The sequence below is a fragment of the Poecilia formosa genome, unplaced genomic scaffold, assembly GCF_000485575.1.
Source record: "Poecilia formosa unplaced genomic scaffold, Poecilia_formosa-5.1.2 Scaffold0, whole genome shotgun sequence".
NCBI classification, from domain to species: Eukaryota; Metazoa; Chordata; class Actinopteri; order Cyprinodontiformes; family Poeciliidae; genus Poecilia; species Poecilia formosa.
Genome location: NW_006799939.1, coordinates 3449744 through 3467146, shown reverse-complemented (window position 1 = coordinate 3467146; position 17403 = coordinate 3449744). Strand labels below are relative to the sequence as shown.

At 36.9% G+C, this 17403-nt stretch overlaps 1 protein-coding gene across 2 annotated transcripts; it reads left to right on the top strand.

The window, feature by feature from the left end:
- Positions 1-1645: 1645 nt before the first annotated feature.
- sult2st3 (sulfotransferase family 2, cytosolic sulfotransferase 3) lies at positions 1646-10958 on the top strand. 2 transcript variants are annotated; one of them, XM_007553134.2, is made up of 6 exons: positions 1646-1872; positions 8022-8230; positions 8313-8439; positions 8817-8911; positions 9614-9794; positions 9902-10958. In XM_007553134.2, exons 1-6 carry the CDS (start codon positions 1737-1739, stop codon positions 10015-10017), a joined length of 864 nt encoding a protein of 287 aa, XP_007553196.1. In that variant the 5' UTR covers positions 1646-1736; the 3' UTR covers positions 10018-10958. The 2 variants fall into 2 exon arrangements, with proteins under 2 accessions (XP_007553196.1, XP_007553125.1); XM_007553063.2 differs by lacking the exon at positions 1646-1872 and adding an exon at positions 5592-5835.
- Positions 10959-17403: the final 6445 nt, after the last annotated feature.

Here is a 17403-nt window from a genome sequence, read left to right as displayed (position 1 = left end):
GGTTCAGCCTCTGCAGCTGCTTCTTCACTGCTAGACAAGGAAAAGTTGGAGGTGGAGGCAAAGGGAGCAGCAGCGTCTCCTAATGTGGTTGAAGACAAACTTGTGGAAGCAGAAGAGTCCATGACTGAGGTGGAAGATGGAACATCTGAGGTTTGACAGGAAAGCTGTGGGTCAGAGGAGGATCACATATCAGTTTGGCTGGAGACAGGAGAGGAGGAGGAGGATGATTATGATGATGATGATGATGATGATGAGCTTGTTCCTGGACTGAACCTGTTGAAGAATGTGTTCAGCTCATTTGCTCTGAAAAGAAAATAATATTGTTAAAAAAAATCATGGTGGCATGTTTTTATGTAATAAGTATGTAATGTTTGGAATGAAGAAGATATGCTGCATAATCTGATGTCGTTATAATAGAGTATTGTGGCTCAGTGCAAAAACACACATTTTGTTGGTTTCTGAAGAGTAAAAATTTAACAAATGTAAACACTTAAAAGATTAAGTTTATATTTCACAGTCATCACAATGCTAAAGAAAAGTCTCACAACAGTGTAAAAATCATGGTATTTATTTACAAGACAAGAAGCGGGAGGAAGAGATTAAATAATGTAATAGATTTTGCAGTGTCAAGTTATTTCTAGTATTATGATGTAATGGTGAATTTTTGGGCTTATTGTATTTTGTTTTATACTTGTGTGTAACTTTCGCTTGATTTATGAAAGCATGGAAAGTAACTAATCTGATCATTGAGTAAAATAACATTACGTTGTAAGCAAATTCAATAAAAGCTTTTTTGCCCGTCACTGCTTTGGTTTTATTCAGATGTCAGATTTGGATAATTTGATGTGGTAAATATCTGCTGTAGAGCAGAACAATAATTTGATTTGTTTTTTGTTTTTTTTATCCTATTTAAACTCATTGGTGTGAAGTCTGGTACAAACAAGTTATATGAGGTTAAGTCATATAAAAACAAAACAAAAAAAACCCCCATTAAAGTTTGATCATCTTTTATGTTTTAAAAATATCCTCAGTATTTACAGTCCACATCAAATACATAATCTCTTCTCACACTCCTACTGTTACCACTGAGTCTAAAGGAACAGATCAAACTGAACCACACAGACTTTGTCCTGGGAGCGACTAAAAGGACACGGAGACCTGAATGAAAAAAGAGATAAAGGACAAAGCACACGGGTGAAAAGAATAGAGGACAGACAAATGAGTGAACGATGGACAGAAATAAAAGACTAAGCCTCATGTTTACAAAAAAGGTGTTTATTTACACCATAAAAAATAGAAGGGAGCCATTGAACAAAAAATATCAAGACTTAAAATGCCCAAGACACATTTAGCCTGTCGTGAAAATGTATTGATTGAGTCATATCTGACATATTAACTGGAGAGGTACTGTGGGTCCTAGTCAGACTTTTCACTGTCACTGGCATTTTTTTCTTGAGCCAAAAAGCTAACTAGATTTGCTTAACAGGAGAACTTGAGTAAATCATCTTTCTAAACAGAATGAGCATGTCATAGTTCAAATCCTAAAATTAAAGAAGCCGATGACGTGCATCACACAGGGCCGCCGTTCAGAACGCTACATAAGAAAAGAAAGAGGCTCTGCCCTCCCTCTGCAGATCCTGAGTACAGACCAGGAGAGAGACCAGAGACAGAAACTTCGTCCAGACGGAGCGGGTACCTGCAGCCTGTAAGCCGTCGCCTCCCTGGGATCAGTCGTCATGTCGTCGTCGATGTATGTTGAGTACCGAGGCCTTCTCCTGCCTCCTGTGGGCCACAATGCAGAGAGCCTGGAGTTTGCCCAAAATTTTTCAGTGGAAGACTCTGATGTGTTTGCGGTGACATATCCCAAGTCAGGTAGAGTAAACCAGTTCTTGTTTCTTTCTGTAGTTTAAATGCTTAAATCGTTGGTGTAGTCAATGCTCCACCCTGTTATATATAATAAATGTCATTGATGAAGTAAGATGTCATATCAGAGTTAGAGTAGCTGTTATGTTTGTTGTTCCTATCAGAGTGATGACAAGGGTAATTCTCAGAAAACATGATTCCATTCTTCAGGTTACAAGCAAAACTTTTAAAATATCATTTTGTGGCTTGTCGAGTTCAGACAACAGAAGATTGAATTGCCTTTTTTCCTGCTCTTTTAACGAAGAGTTTTTTTTTTCTTCCTACTCCTGAAATGCAAGACACAAAATTTACATCTGCAACATATAAATGCATCAAGGATTCCGGACAAACCTGATGTTCACTAGTGACAAGGGTGTACACTTTGGTTTATTAATTATTTTCACAAACAACAAAATAGACTCCATGCCCATTTAAAGGAATTTGATTTGATTTTTGTGTTTGAGCTCTTATTGCAACCTGACACCTTTGCTTCATGGATGAATGTTCAGTTTTATCAGCCACAGTTCAAAGCCTTTTATGCTTAAAAAAATTGGATTTTTCATTCAAGCATGAATTATAATCTTATTTTTGCATTCTCCCAAGTCTTTTTTTAAGCTGCATTTTTGAGTTTAGTTTCTGTTGCCTTTTTGGGAAACCATAAAACTCTGCTTGATTGAAGAGTCTGGCACAATCATAAGATGTCGGCTTAGTTTGTGTCTGAATGTGTTTGTTTTCTCTGGGCAGATACCGGTTATACCTGTTTCCATGACGGTTTGTCTATTTTGGAAAATCAGTCACTCCATCACTCCCTTCAACCACCGCAGTTTCACCTTTCAGATTATCATACTAGCTGACGTTGGGATCAGACACAAACTACATATTCTGAAACAATAAACTCCATGTTCCTCAAAGTCATTAAGAAACTGTCGCAGTGGTTTTTGGAACATGTTATTTCACTCACATTTAAATGTGAGGAAATGAAGTTGATTTTGGAAAACGTCAATCTCCTTTAACTCGTTCAAATATGTGTTCCTCTGCTGATGCACTCTCCATCTGAATAGCTACTAAAACTGTCAATTGTTATATGTTGAGATCCACATTCCAACAAATCTTCACCAGTCAGAGTAATTAGGATTATTAGATAATCAGCAGGCTGGAATGCAGCAATTTTGAATAATTGCAACAAAACAAAAAAATTTAGTCACATTGGAGTCATGTGGAGTGAGTAAAACTGTTGGTTTCTGAATGTCCAGCTTGAAGCAGGAATGCTGAATAAAGGCTGATCACAGAAGAAGACCATGAAGAAACCATAAGTTCATTTTAGTCAAGGTAAACAAGTTGAACATGCAAAGTTAAAAGTTAAAGTTAAAAGTTAAAAAATCATATAAAAGGTCTACTAAGTGAAAATCATTCAGTGAGGCCTCAATTGCATTTTTGCTCCGCCTCTCCTAATTATTCATTCTGCAACCTGTTAATGCAACATATCTCAGTCAATGCGCTGATGTTCATGGCATCTGTTCTTCCCTGTTTGGATGCTCTTGGTTCATCTCACCCTGCCTGGGACTCACATGGGGCTTTTAGAATCCAACAATGAGCTCACTGTGAGAATGGACTGCATAGTTATGCAACACACACACACACACACACACACACACATACACACATACACACATGCACACACAGTGGAATGCACAGAGAAACAAATACTCCCATGCATGCGAGGTATAACCAGTAGACAGCACATTAAAGGTGCAAACTCGCATGATGGAGCATAGCGGCCTTGCAGATTGTCCACATGGAAGCATCAGAGCTGAAATGCACATTTATGTTTTGCAGAGGTTTGGTGAAGCTGCTTTCTTTTACATCTCAACTTTCATCTGCACTGCACTGTGGGGAAAATGACTCAGCTGGTCAGCCACAGGTTGTCTGTGGTCTGCCATCATTGTTCCATGTAAAATGACAATCATTTGCACGTCACCACTCCTCTAAGGTCTAAATTATGTCAAAATTATATTCAACTACCATTCAATCCAGTGTTGTTAAGTAAGTGCTGTTACTAATTAAACATTTACATAAACTTTTCTAATTGCATGATTATCCATGCACACTGCACTCATGCACCACTCAGAATCAACACAATTTAACTTGAAATGCTGCAACACGGATCCAATAATTCATAATTTCATGCTGAATTCATCGGATGGTTCACTCACTTTGGATTCTCATTTGCTCTCTGATTAATTTGGGCAATAATTATTGAACTATTTTGTGGCACTCAGACAGCAGTGACATTTATTTTCTGGATACTCAGATGATTTTATTATTTTTTAAATGAAAAACAAATAAACAAGACAGTGGTGTCAAAGAATGGCAATGTTCCTGTCACCATAGTGTGGAACACTATGAATTCGACACCAATGATCTCGGCGTACATGCACCATTCAGCATGAAAGCCACACATACTTTAGAGACATGACAGCACTTGATGTGCCAGAAACATCCCCCTTAACTATGCCCTGCTCAGGGTGCCATTGTTGCTCCTATCAGACTGATGACATGCTAATGCTCAGAAAACATGGTTCCATTCTTCCTATGAAGTTTCAGGTTACAAGCAAAACTTTTAAAATACCATTATGCGGCTTGTCGAGTTCAGACAACAGAAGATTGAATTGCCTGCCTTCTCCATTGTTCCACATCTTTTTCAGTAGAGCGTCTGTAAGAATGGCACTATGCTTTCAGAGGAGTCGGACGTAGATGTTTGCCGCCTGTGCATCGTTTTCACCTCTGTGGAAGATTCTTCTGTTTTAAATAAATTGACTATCCTCAACAATAATTTCAATTTAAAGAAGTAATCTCTCAGAAACAGTGCCAGTGTCTTACTGAATCGTATCTTGACCACGGCTGCACTGTGAGGTTGACTTGTGTGTTTTAGAACATATAGTTATGAATTGACATTTTTTAATCCATTTGATTAACGATTTATTTTTATTTTGAGTTGTTTACATTCTGCTCTGAGTGGGATCAGGTTAACAGCCAACTTGGTGGCTCACATTTTAACTAATGTTCTGCAGATCACTGAATGCGGGAAAACAAGAAGCAAAAATAGTAGCTATTAGTGTGCAAGTTAAGCAACTTCCTTAAAACCCGTCTTAGAACTTGTGAAAGATCAAGAAGTGTTGTGCTGCAGTGAAACACGATTCAAAATCTGGTCAATTATTCAATTAGGGAAATGCAAACTGACTTCGGTTCATTTATATTTTATGTTTATTTTAAAATATCTATTTCTTTTTATTATTACAGCTTTCCCCCGAAGTATGTGATGTGAATTTGCGCAGACTACACAGCAATTTACCTTCAAGGGGTTTATGCAAATGTGTTCTCAAATTACTTTTATGCCCTCTAGTAAAAAAAAAAAAGTTTTACTCCGACTTTAAAACATTTGAGTGTGATAGGATAAATGCAGCAAAAATAAACAGCAGAAAATCCTCTAAGTTTCATAAAATTTCAACAACTTTACTTCCGCACAATTATTTTTTTCAGGACAAAAACACTTTATATGTGGAAAATAAATATTTGAGAAATGCATAGCAACGAAGAAAATGGTAAAAAAAAAAAAAAAAAAAAAAACACCATCTTTTTAAATAGAAAATTGAAGCAGACCAGGTTGCCTTCGTGGAGCTTGATGTTCCCGCGAGAGGGGCTGGAAGTCTCGGCAGGGGAGACGAGCGCTTCGGTCAGTTCACTGCTCCGCACGAACAGTGGTTTGGTAGTGACTCGGTTTCTGCAGCATAATGTCTTCTTCCGAGGAGCTTTACCTGGAGTATCAGGGACTTCTGTTTCCCAGAGAGACTCACTCTGCAGAGAGTTTGAAGTTTGCGCAGGAATTCACTCTGAAAGATGATGATGTTCTCGCGGTTACGTACCCGAAGTCAGGTCAGTTTAGTTAAAGATAATACTTTTTTTTCCCCTCACGGGTGGATACATTACTGAAACTAACGCTAAATCACATCGAGATCAGCTGTTCCAAAAATCATTAGTAACGACGCATGCTTTAACAGCATCGAGAATGCATTAATGTCTGTTCTCATATTAAGCCGGAATAAAAATGGACTTTGAACACTTTGTGAACTACACAAACCTTGCATTGTAGGTTTGCAACAGCGACAGTGTTGCAGTGGACTGGCTTTTACGATAAGACTTGTCATTTCCAGTAAATAGCCGAACTTTACATATTTTTTCCAAGTTGCATGAAACTTAAGTGGGATCCTTTATGCGATAAACCAACACAGGGCGGGTCGTGTGAAGTGGAAGTGAATATTATGTACGGCTTTAATCATTTTGTGCAAATAATAAGGTGAAAAGTAGCAGTATTATTTGTCGAATATCCCTAAATAAAATCAAGTTTAACCAATCGCCTTTAGAAATCACGCAAGTTATTGTAGTCCAGGCACGTGCAGAGTGGGGGTCTGGGGGTGCTTGAAGTGCCCTTTTGGTCAAATTTTATTTTTTTAATTTTTTTAATTTTTTGTATTGTTATTTTCTAAGCCCTCTTCTGAGACATAATAATATGTACTAAAATTATTTAATTTTTGTTGGGGATTTTTTTGTACAACATAATAATCCCTCCGGTCACCTTGTTACCTTTGTTCTTTTGCCCATGAGGCATGACGCAAATGCCTCTTGCACAATGTCAGTGTTTTTATACTGATATGCTTCTTGCCAAGATGTTCAGGGGAGATGTTATCTGGAAGAGATTGCTGAGATCCTCATCTCGGATGGAAGAATCTGACATTGTGTGTGTTCTGTACAAATCTGGAAAAAAAAAAATGTCAACAAGTTAGCTAAAAAGGGAAAATGATCCAGGGAATCCTGTCAGCTGGTGTCCGTAGCAAACATTGGACTGAAATGATGACTGCACAGTACATCACCCTGCACATCGTGGTGAAACATGCTGCTGGCAGTACTGCTGGGATCCTTTTCAAGAACCGTGACAGGGCAGCTGATTTGCATAGATGCAATAATGGATAAATGCCAGGTAATACTGGGAAAAGAACCAGCATCTAAATGTAACTTCGAGTGAAGTAAGTTGTGCTTCACAATGGCAATAAATCCTGTCGCTGCATGCTGGAATAAAATGAGGTGCTTGAACAGTATGAAGTTATTTGGCAATTAATGAAGTACTGAAGCAAAAATATGCTTGCCTTGAGGATTTTTTTTATTTAAATTAACTCATTTGAATCATTTCAGGAGTTCCTAAAGGGAACAACGTGAAACTTTGAAAGATTGGGACTCGTGAGGATCTTTCCTGATTCCTTTGCCGTCCTTTTTGGAGCAGCTCAACTTTTCATTATGATATAAATCTCAGGCCTGTGTTTCACTTAACACCTCCGATGTATGTGAGCCCTTATTGCATGTAAACTGAGAAAAACTATTATGAGATTTTTATTGGAATGTCAGGGAAAAGGTGTAACCTTGTAATCCTCCCTAATAGTGCATGTAAAGCTTCAGGATTTCCCTTGTGCACCCTCTCAGTCTATAGTTGTTATCTATAGATAACAACTATAAATAGTTGTTATCTATAGATAACAACTATAAATAGTTGTTTATAGTAACATCTATAAATAGTTGTTATCTATAGATAACAACTATAGACTGAGAGGGTGCACAAGGGAAATCCTGAAGCTTTACATGTACTATTCGGGAGGATTACAAGGTTACACCTTTAGTTGTTATCTATAGATGGAAAAAAACAAATTTCAGATTTCCATTTAGAGGATCTACAAGACTTTTAAGCATCCACAGCTCCATAAGAGCGTCATCCAGGCTAAGGAATAAATGTATACTTCGATGGAAATCACACAACTACAGTTATTTGTTAATACTAAGAGTTTGTTACAGAAAAATAAATTAAAGAGAGCACTTTGTGCAGCTTCTTTTTTACCCTTGTGTGCTCACATTAGTATGATGTTTGGCCCCAAACTGATACAGAAAGTTAAAAAAAAAAAACAGCTCATTTCCCCTTTGTTTCTCAATAAGTCTGAGTCAACACCCAGTTCAAAACAATCCAACAACAACAAAAAGGGAAATTCTGACTTCTACTGAAGTCTTTGTCTTTGTAGGGACGATCTGGATGCAGGAGATCCTCCCGCTGGTGCTAAGTGGCGGAGATCTGACTCGCGTCCAAACGGTTGTGAACTGGGACCGGGCCCCGTGGCTGGAGGAGACCAGGCTGGCGCAGGTCGTGGACAAGCTGCCGTCGCCACGTGCGCTCGTCACACACTTTCCCTACAGCTTCATGCCGCCTTCCTTCCGCACGTCCAAAGCCAAAGTAAGTGGGTGGAGACTTGGTCAGATATGTCCAGGCTCTTCTTGAGAATATAGACAGCGCTGCATGTGTTTGTCTCTTGCAGGTGGTCTACGTAATGAGGAACCCAAAAGACATCCTGGTGTCTTCATATTACTTCCACCAGATGGCCGCCTTCCTGGAGGATCCAGGGACTTTTGAGGAGTTCATGGAAAAATTCCTGGATGGCAGAAGTCAGAGAGTTTGGTGTTTTCTTTCCCATGTAGCCTGTGTTAATATTTCAGTCTATCAATATTAAGACACTAGTTTATCAGTTGAAGTGTCGAGGTAGTTTTGCTCTCATGATGGGATCCTAATTGTGTGATCTGCTTTACTACATCAAGATTTCATTATTCATAAATAATGGTATAAATAACATTTGACATGACATGGTTATAATAAAATTTTAACAAAGGCTAAAGGATAAATTATACATTTCTCGAGATTCTTCCAGAAGGTTTCCAGGGTGTTTTTGTCATGCTGCATCTGTTTTAAGCTGCATAAAAAAAATTATATATATATTTTTTTAATTCTGTGATCATGTATTGATTTATTTATTTTTTGTCTGCAGTCGTCTTTGGGAAATGGACAGACCATGTAAAGAGCTGGAGAAATGCAGAGCTGGGAGACAGGATACTTTTCATCACTTATGAGGAAATGGTTCAGGTAATTTTAAGAGTTTATGTAATCTTTGGCTAGTTTAGACTTCCTGTTTTAAACTAGGTTGTTCTGCATGTGTTATCTTTAGCCTTCCTGTTTGCCCCTTCGTTTTTACGGAAAAACTATTTTTGTTCACAAATGTCAACTAAAGACCGAAAAACACTTATAGGTTTCCCATAAACCATTTATAGCCATTTATAGTAGCACTGACTTGTGGTAACTCTCTTCCATTCATATAAGTTTCAGTAGCTTTTTTTTTTTTTTTTTTTCAATCCCTTCACAATAAAAGTCAGGTACATAAGTGTCTTATGGGAAGACACCTATGTGCCTTCCCAACATGTTTCCGACTAGGGAGTTGGAAACATGTTGCATGTTATTTGTGTAAATTAAAAGACATCCTGATGAAACCGACTCTCTTCCTTTTTTGTTGGGCTTCATGTTATGTGTGATTATGAACCTAATGTACTTTACAAATATTACAAATATTTAAATTATAAATCTTTTAAACTGTTCCACATGTCACTTTAAAGCCACAAATTTCAATGTATTTTATTGGGGTTACATGTGCTGGGCCAACATAAAGTTGTGCCTAAATGTGAAGTGAAATAATAATAAAAAAAAGATAAGCAGAGAGATTACAAGAGGAAAGAGTTTGTACCCATATTTTATCATAACCGTGTTCATGATCGAGCATCGTCTCTCGTTCAGGACCTGCCCGCCTCCATCAGGCGCATTTCTGACTTCTTGCACCAGAATCTGAGTGAAGAAGTCATTCAGAAGATAGCGAAGCATTGCTCTTTCCAGAGCATGAAGGCCAACACCATGTCCAACTTCAGCCTCTGCCCTAAGGAGTACATGGACAACGACAAGTCTCACTTCCTGAGGAAAGGTCAGTTTTTTTTTTTTATGTCTGTCTACTGATCACATGAGATTTGTTTTCCTGTCAACGAGTCGGTGTTTGTTTCACTCTTTCACCGATGTGTTGTTTTGCGACAGGGATCGCAGGAGACTGGAAAAACCACTTCAACTCAGACCATCTGGCCCGATTTAAGTCTGTGATCACTAAAGAGCTGGAGGGAGAGAACTTCTCTCTGCCGTGGAGCTTGGACTGATCCACGCATGAAAATTCAAGTAAGAAGAAACAAAATCAAGGCATCGACTGTTAGTTTAGGATGCGTTTGTGCTATTTGTACAATTCAAAATGATTTAGATTTAATGTGAGTAATGTGAAAGATTCAGACAGTAACTTGTGCCTTTACATGTATTTAATTATTGATCGATTGTTGGAAGAGTTTAATTAAAGTATTTGTTTTTTTTAGTTTGAATAATAAGCAGACATTTCTATGGGAAAGGGGCACTTATAGTAGATCACCTACTTTTGAACTAACTGCAGAATAACATCATTTATTTGAGTGCAAATTTTATCTGTATAACTAAGATCAATGTGCAAATAATATAACTGTAAAAAGAAAACGTTTAAGGGAAACACAATGTATTCAAGTCAACAAAAACTTAAAACATTTCTCATTTCAAGCCAGAAGTTTTTATATACAACATAAAGGACATCTTTTTTTCCCCTACTTTCTTATATTAAATGCACTACAATTATTTTGTAGTCGCTTTTGGCTACCAAAGGTTTTCCTATTTACTAAATGCCAGAATAATGAGATACTTTTGTTTCCTGTTCCCTTCAAACTCAGAGGGCTCAGTAAAACATGATCCTGTTATTTAGTAGCTTTATCTTTAAGCTCTCTGACTTTCATGGGGTTTTAGTCCATTCTTCCTCACAGAGCTGCTGTGAGCTTTTCACTTTGAGTTTTGAAGAAAGACTTAAAAACATCCTCCTAAGGAAATATTCGTCTCATCATTCTGGCCTTGATGAAATAGAAAGAAAGTTGTTAATACCTGCTAACATAAAAAAAGGAAAAGTGTAATCTCATACAAAGTTAGACTGAAAAAAAAAATGATTACATGTTTTTAATGATGTTTAAATTCCTTTATTGACAATATCCTGTTAAAGTTTACTTCAAATAAATTCATATCAACATTTACAGTTCCAGTTCTTGTCATCTTCTTTGCTGGGATACAAAATTTAATCACCTGATTTAAGTAGAATCTGATTTTTTTTTTATTACTGTAGATTCCTTCCTATTTGCAATGTTTCCATAAATAATATTTAGGTGTTTTTCTAACCACGAGCATCTCCTAAGAGTAAAGGATCCTTTTTGTTTGGTCGTTTGGTTGTTTTCTATGCAATAATGAGTATATAATGATCAGAATGAAGAAGATATGCTGCATAATTTGATAGAATTACAAAGGGGTGTTGCACAGTTCCCATTTAGTGCAAAGACATAAATATTGTTGGTTTCTGCAGAATGAAAGTTGAAAAAAATGCATATCTCTTTTTCCACACCAAGCAGATCAGGTTATTGGCAAACATGGAGGGCAGAGCTGAACTCAGGCCTCTGTACTAAACCAAATCTATGACAGTATTTGCATCTCATAAAAGAGCAACACAACATGCAGGTCAGCTGTGAATATGACGATTGTTCAACACGTACATTTGTTTCCTTTTGGACTGATGCAAATAGTGAATTTGAATTCGTAAAAGCTGTGAAAATGGAGCCGGCGTGTAACATTTAGTGTTTCTCACGGTAGCTGTCGCAGAATTTAAATAAATGTTGAGTTGCTGCTGAGAGCGAGGGATCAAAGTTACGTCAGCTTAGAGCGAGAAACGTCCCGCTACAGTAAGAGAAGTGAATTTAACCTGAAACAGGAGATTTCTTGATTAAAGATTTAGAGTCCATTATTGGTCTGATTAGTTGGTAATCAGTTGGCTAAAAATCTCTGGTAACACTTTATTTGAAGGGGGGTTAATAAGACTGACATGACACTGTCATAAACATGACATAACATCTGTCATAAACATGACATAACATCTGTCATAAACATGACATAACATCTGTCAGGAACATGAATAAGCCTTCATGAATATTTATGACTGTTGTCATAAAGCGTCATTTGGTAAATCATGACACTTTTAATACAAAGTTGACATTATTCAAAATGTCTTTGTTATGACAACTTGACATTGACCAGGAAATCATTACTGATATAAATTTGTTATAAAAGAATTAATGATTGCACTTTAAAAATTAGATAACTTTATGTTATTAAAGGTAAAGTTTAAACAGTAATGATTTCTTGGTTAATGTCAAGTTGTCATAATCGCCATTTAACATTGAAATTGTTGCAATAATAAGTAATGAAAACTATGCCAATCAGACGCAGAGCAAGTTATCTCCCGTTTGCCCACAGCAGCCATATTTACTGAGTGATTCCTCAGTTTTTGTACCAATTAAATTGACAAAGGAGATAAATATTGTTGTGTACTTAATCAGAGGCTACTTCTTTAGGAATGTTTAGGAGATAAATGTGTAGCTACGTCTTTATCATCCAGTGGAAAAGTTGATATTCCCAGACATTTTTATCATTTGATCTGCAAGAATGTGTTTGTTTACAAGTAGGAATCCTGATCTGAAAGCATTCTGGGTAACAGAAACAAGTTATATAAAAATGTAAAAAAAAAAAAAAAAAAAAGTTACTTTTTTTTTTTTTACATGAACTTTAGTGGTAACATAAACCTATGGCAGATAAATATGTTTATTGCCTGATGACTCATCAAGCATAGCACTAATACTTTGGACCCATTGAGGCGAGCTGAGTAAACAATGCCTGCAGAGGAAACTATTAAACAGAACAAAAGGGGCTTGTGTATATAAAGGTCATGCAGTCAGTGGAGAACTGGCTGGATTTCACTACAGGAAAACGACCCACAGCATCAGAGGTGTTCTAACAAGGAAGAGGACCAAGTAAGAAAACCCAAACCCATCTTTGCAGATCTGCAAAGATGAACAGATGTTCAGCTACAATAACACTCAAAAAGGGAATATAGGAATGTTTAGACGCCGCATCTGTTTTCACTTGGATCCCTGCAATCCACACTGAGTTTCACACATCAGTTTCTTCATGTTGTGATGGGTTTTCTACATAAGGATTCCTAACTAACAAACATCATTTTATACAGATTTCAGAACATGACTGAGGTCATTTTGAACTCAACGAACATGTTTTTAAAACAACAAGAAAAAACCCAGCAACATGGAAAGCACTGAGGAGAAATAGGAATTAATCAGGTCAAATGCTAAACAGATCATTAACTTTTGTGAATGAATACACTTTTCATCGTCACTGCAAGTAGGTACATGAATTTTTGCCGTGCTGTGCCTGAACGAAGACGTCCATCACCTGAATAAATACAGTTACACTAAAACTTTAAATGTACATATACAGTCAGTCACAGTTTAACCAGAGTTTTAAAAATCTGTATGAGTATTTATCTCGATATTTTTTGCACAATTTTTTCACCTAAAAATGAGTAGAAAATAACTGCAACTCAATAAATATTATTAATTAAGACTTAGAGTAATTTTTTTTCCTCTCTAAAGTTATGCTTCCATACTGGATAGACGAAATATTAAACTAGTCCAACGAATCTAAGTCCTGCCTACATTTTCTTTCCATTAGATATGAAAATTACAGCATAATTGCAAAATCAGGAAGACGGTTTTAAGACATTTCTCACATTTCACATGATAACATGAGAGATATCGTAAATATATGTAGATGTTAATTTGAACTCTACGCTTCTCTTTATTAGTGTGTTGGTTAATCCAAGCCGTGCAGCAGAGAGCAGTTCACTCCCTTTAACTCTGTGTGAATCACTCCTGTCAAATTGCCCAGTTGCTTAGAGCTGAAATGGATTTACAACCACGCCTGTCACAAAAACAAAAATAAAACAATAGTGATGCAAAGATCAACTTTGATGCAAAAGCAAATCTGCTGCTTGCCGTCGTCCAAACATGTAATTAAGGAAACTGTAGAGCGGGAAGGGCCTGTAGCATCTCTGTAACACTGAAACTGAAACACTGAGGTGAAAATAGAGAACTTAATGGTTTTGAAGCGCAGCAGAAGTGTAAAAGCTAATGGGCGCGCTGCAGCCCTCACACCCTGTGTCAGTGAGTCATGAAGTTTTCATCACTTATCTCATAGTTGCTCTAGTCAGTTTGTCCAGACAAGCTCAGACAAGCAGATGTGCATTCTTCATCCTGGCTGTCAAATAACAAACATGTGAGAATGACAGGTGGAAACAACTCAGAGAGTAATTCTGTCATTTGGAAATGTGCTGGAAATTAGCTCAAAAGTTGCTCTTAAGTATTTTATGCCAGATTTGTTTTGGAGGATGTTTACCAGGATATTCATCAGTATTGATGATTAATATTAGAACAAAGTGGAGATGATTATGTGGTATAGCATGGTATTAACAGCACACCGCGCTGTTTCTTGTCATATTACTGTGGCCTTCAAAACACACATACACACACACACACACACACACACAAAAAACAATACAAATAAAACATGCCCCAGAAACTAAAGCCAAACAGATTCAAACATGCCTCTGCATACAAGTTGATGATTAACGGAGGCCAGCGGGGAGAGATTTTCCCTCTGCAGGAAAGTCAGTCACACACTGACAGCATTCAGAGACGCGCATAACAATTACTGATCTCAATCTAAGCCATTCTCTCAGCCGCCTGTTTCTGCATATAGCCTTTGTCCTTTGAATGCATCTAATGCGGCCAGCAGAGGGCAGCAAAGCGACATTAGTGATTTTTCAAATCAGATCCTTTCAGGTTACAGAAACAGACGAGGTCAAAGACAAAAGCTGCACTATCTACAGTTTTTTAAACTTCCAAGAAGCGTATTTGTGGAAGTGTTAATTTGGGGAGTTGGAAGATTCCCAGCAACAGCTTCTCTTAACACACTTTTTATTGTTTCCCTGAGTTCGCATGACTGCGTAAAACAAATCGTGTCAGTAGAGTTAGGATTAATCTGCAGGATTTTTCACCCAGCTTCTGTCTGTGTTCATTTGATGAGCCGAAGAAACATAACACAGTTTTTATGAAAACATTTAGACAGAAGAAACATTTACTTTCAGATTTTTGATATAAAATGTACAGGAAATGAATAAATACTTTTTGTTTAAGCTTTTAATTTAGAAAAATTGCTTTAGAAACACATATTTTCAAGAAAGACTTAATTCATCAAAACCAATAAACAATATATATGACTATTTTTTTTTTTTTTACATTAAATCAATTTGATTCGGTGCGAGTATAAAAAACTAAAGATTAATGCTAAGAACATAAGATAAAATCTGCTGATTTCAAGAGACACAATGAATTTCATGTTTGAGTTTATACAATCTAATATTTTAAATAATATTTATTTTACTGGGTATTTTTTTGTTTTGTCTAGAATTTCTAACGGATTGTTTCCTTTCTTAGTTCACATAAACTTCAGTGAGTCTAATTCAGTGGATTCATATATTCATCCAACATGTTGTCTAAACTTGTAAAGTCTGTGTTAACCTTATTTTTTTTTTACCCTTTTAATTAAAGTTTTTATTTTATTTTATTTAAATGATGCAGTTTAAACCAAAGATGTCCTCATCTGATCCCTGGCATCTGATCAACTCAATATTTTTATTTTTTTTTTTTCCTTGAGTAAACTAGCTCTCAGTATATGTTGTTGGTCCACTGTGTGTCATTACATCGGCATCCAGCATTAAGTTCATGGAGCTGCAGGACGACTTTTTTTCCATCAGTTTTGTATACTGAAGGTATACAAAACTTCAGTATACAAGTATACATGCAGTTTCCAGAACTGGGAACTGCATGGAAATATATTATTACAAATCATCACAGTGGCCGAGTCGTGTAAACATGCAAACTGCATGAAAACATTGTGAGCAGCAGCAAAGAGTATGGTTTCTTGTTTCCTTTGTGTTTGTTTTTACATATATTGTCGATTTCTGCTTGTTGTATGTGGTTTGTTTTGTATCTGACCGACATCATTGATCTGACTATTGCTATGAAGCTTACGTTAGTATTTTGTGTTATTGCTAAATAAATTCAGTTTAGTTTCATGTAAATACCAGTCATGATTAAAAATGTGGAGTTCAAACATTTTATTTTCTTATTCTGTAAAGATTTTCTGAGCTCAGAAGATTGCTTTTAAAAACATTATGTTTTCATTTTGGCATGAACTACAGCCTCCTGTGAGCACAACTGCTGAGTGACTCAAGTGCAGAGAAATCATCTAAGTGTCAGACATGTTGTTCCCAAAATTATCTCCCAAAACATTGTGATTTTTAAATATGAATTTCCCAAATATTAATACAACTCATTTGATAACGTCTTGTGAGTGTTATATGACGCACAATATTTGCAAAACCAATTTGCTAAAAAAAAAAAGTAAAATATTTAGAAAAGATGGGGCCCTGGGCTCCTGCCCCTGTGAGCGCTTTCTAATGTCTGACCCAGACTGAGTTCAGAGTCATTTTATGTTTGAGAGTAAGTAGTTCTAAACACTGCATTTAAACACAAGAGAAGAAGAAAATATACAAAATTATACAGCTGCACATATTATAATGGTTGATGAAAGAGAAATCTAAAGTAGAAACACAAAAGTAAAGCATGGCAGTGGGTGGGTTTACGTAAGGAGGTGGTGGTGGTGGAGGGTGGAGGCCCCCAGAGTTCTGACACCACTTCAATTACATGTTGGCCTTTTGTACTGAAAGGAGGGTGAGTGTGTGTGTGCGTGTGCGTGCATGCGTGCGTGTATTTGTGAAGCCAGACGTCGCTCTTCAGGACACCCACCTCGCTGCCGCCTGGCACCCAGCGGTCCTCCCCTGGGCTGCCCACAGGATGCCCGCTTGCTTTGATTTCCTCCTCATCACACACACACACACACACACACACACACACACACACACACTATAGAAGATAGTCTGAAATCCCTCAGAAGATCTTGTAATCTTTTTCTTATTTCGTTAGATTCTGGCAATCAGCAAGCAAAACCTTTTCAAGTCTGTTGACTTCCACCGCCCAAAGCAATTCTCACATTTCCAGAATCTGGCTTCAGTGAGGACAGGAACATCTTCTGCAGTGTGTGGAATTGGCTGATAAGTTATCAAAACTGTCGTCCAAATCTCTGATATCCTGTGCCACAACTTTGTTTCACTGTGTGTCTGCGTTGCTGTTCACCATCACCCTGTCCGCTGGCTTTATGTGTGAAAGCCTCCACAGGCTTCCTGAAAATAAGAAATAGGCTGTTTTGTGTCAGATCTTTGACACAAAATAATGCATTCTTAATGCATTCTTCAAAACTAAAGAGGCATTTCATTTCAATATTATTCCGAACTTTAATCAAGATTTATTTGCCAAACTTTACCTTATAGATTTGTCAGCCGTAAGCTCTTATCTCCAAATTGTCCTGACTCCCAACCTACCTTAAGATACATATTTTTATCAGAATATTGTACAATATTTGTACAAAAAAGTAGAAAACATATATATATATATATATATATA

Coding starts and splice junctions, on each gene's coding strand:
- sult2st3 (XM_007553063.2), top strand. CDS start 5,694: ATGTCTTCTTCCGAGGAGCTTTACCTGGAGTATCAGGGACTTCTGTTT. Junction 8,440..8,816: donor AAAATTCCTGGATGGCAGAA/GTCAGAGAGTTT, acceptor TTTTGTCTGCAG/TCGTCTTTGGGAAATGGACA. Junction 8,912..9,613: donor CTTATGAGGAAATGGTTCAG/GTAATTTTAAGA, acceptor TCTCTCGTTCAG/GACCTGCCCGCCTCCATCAG.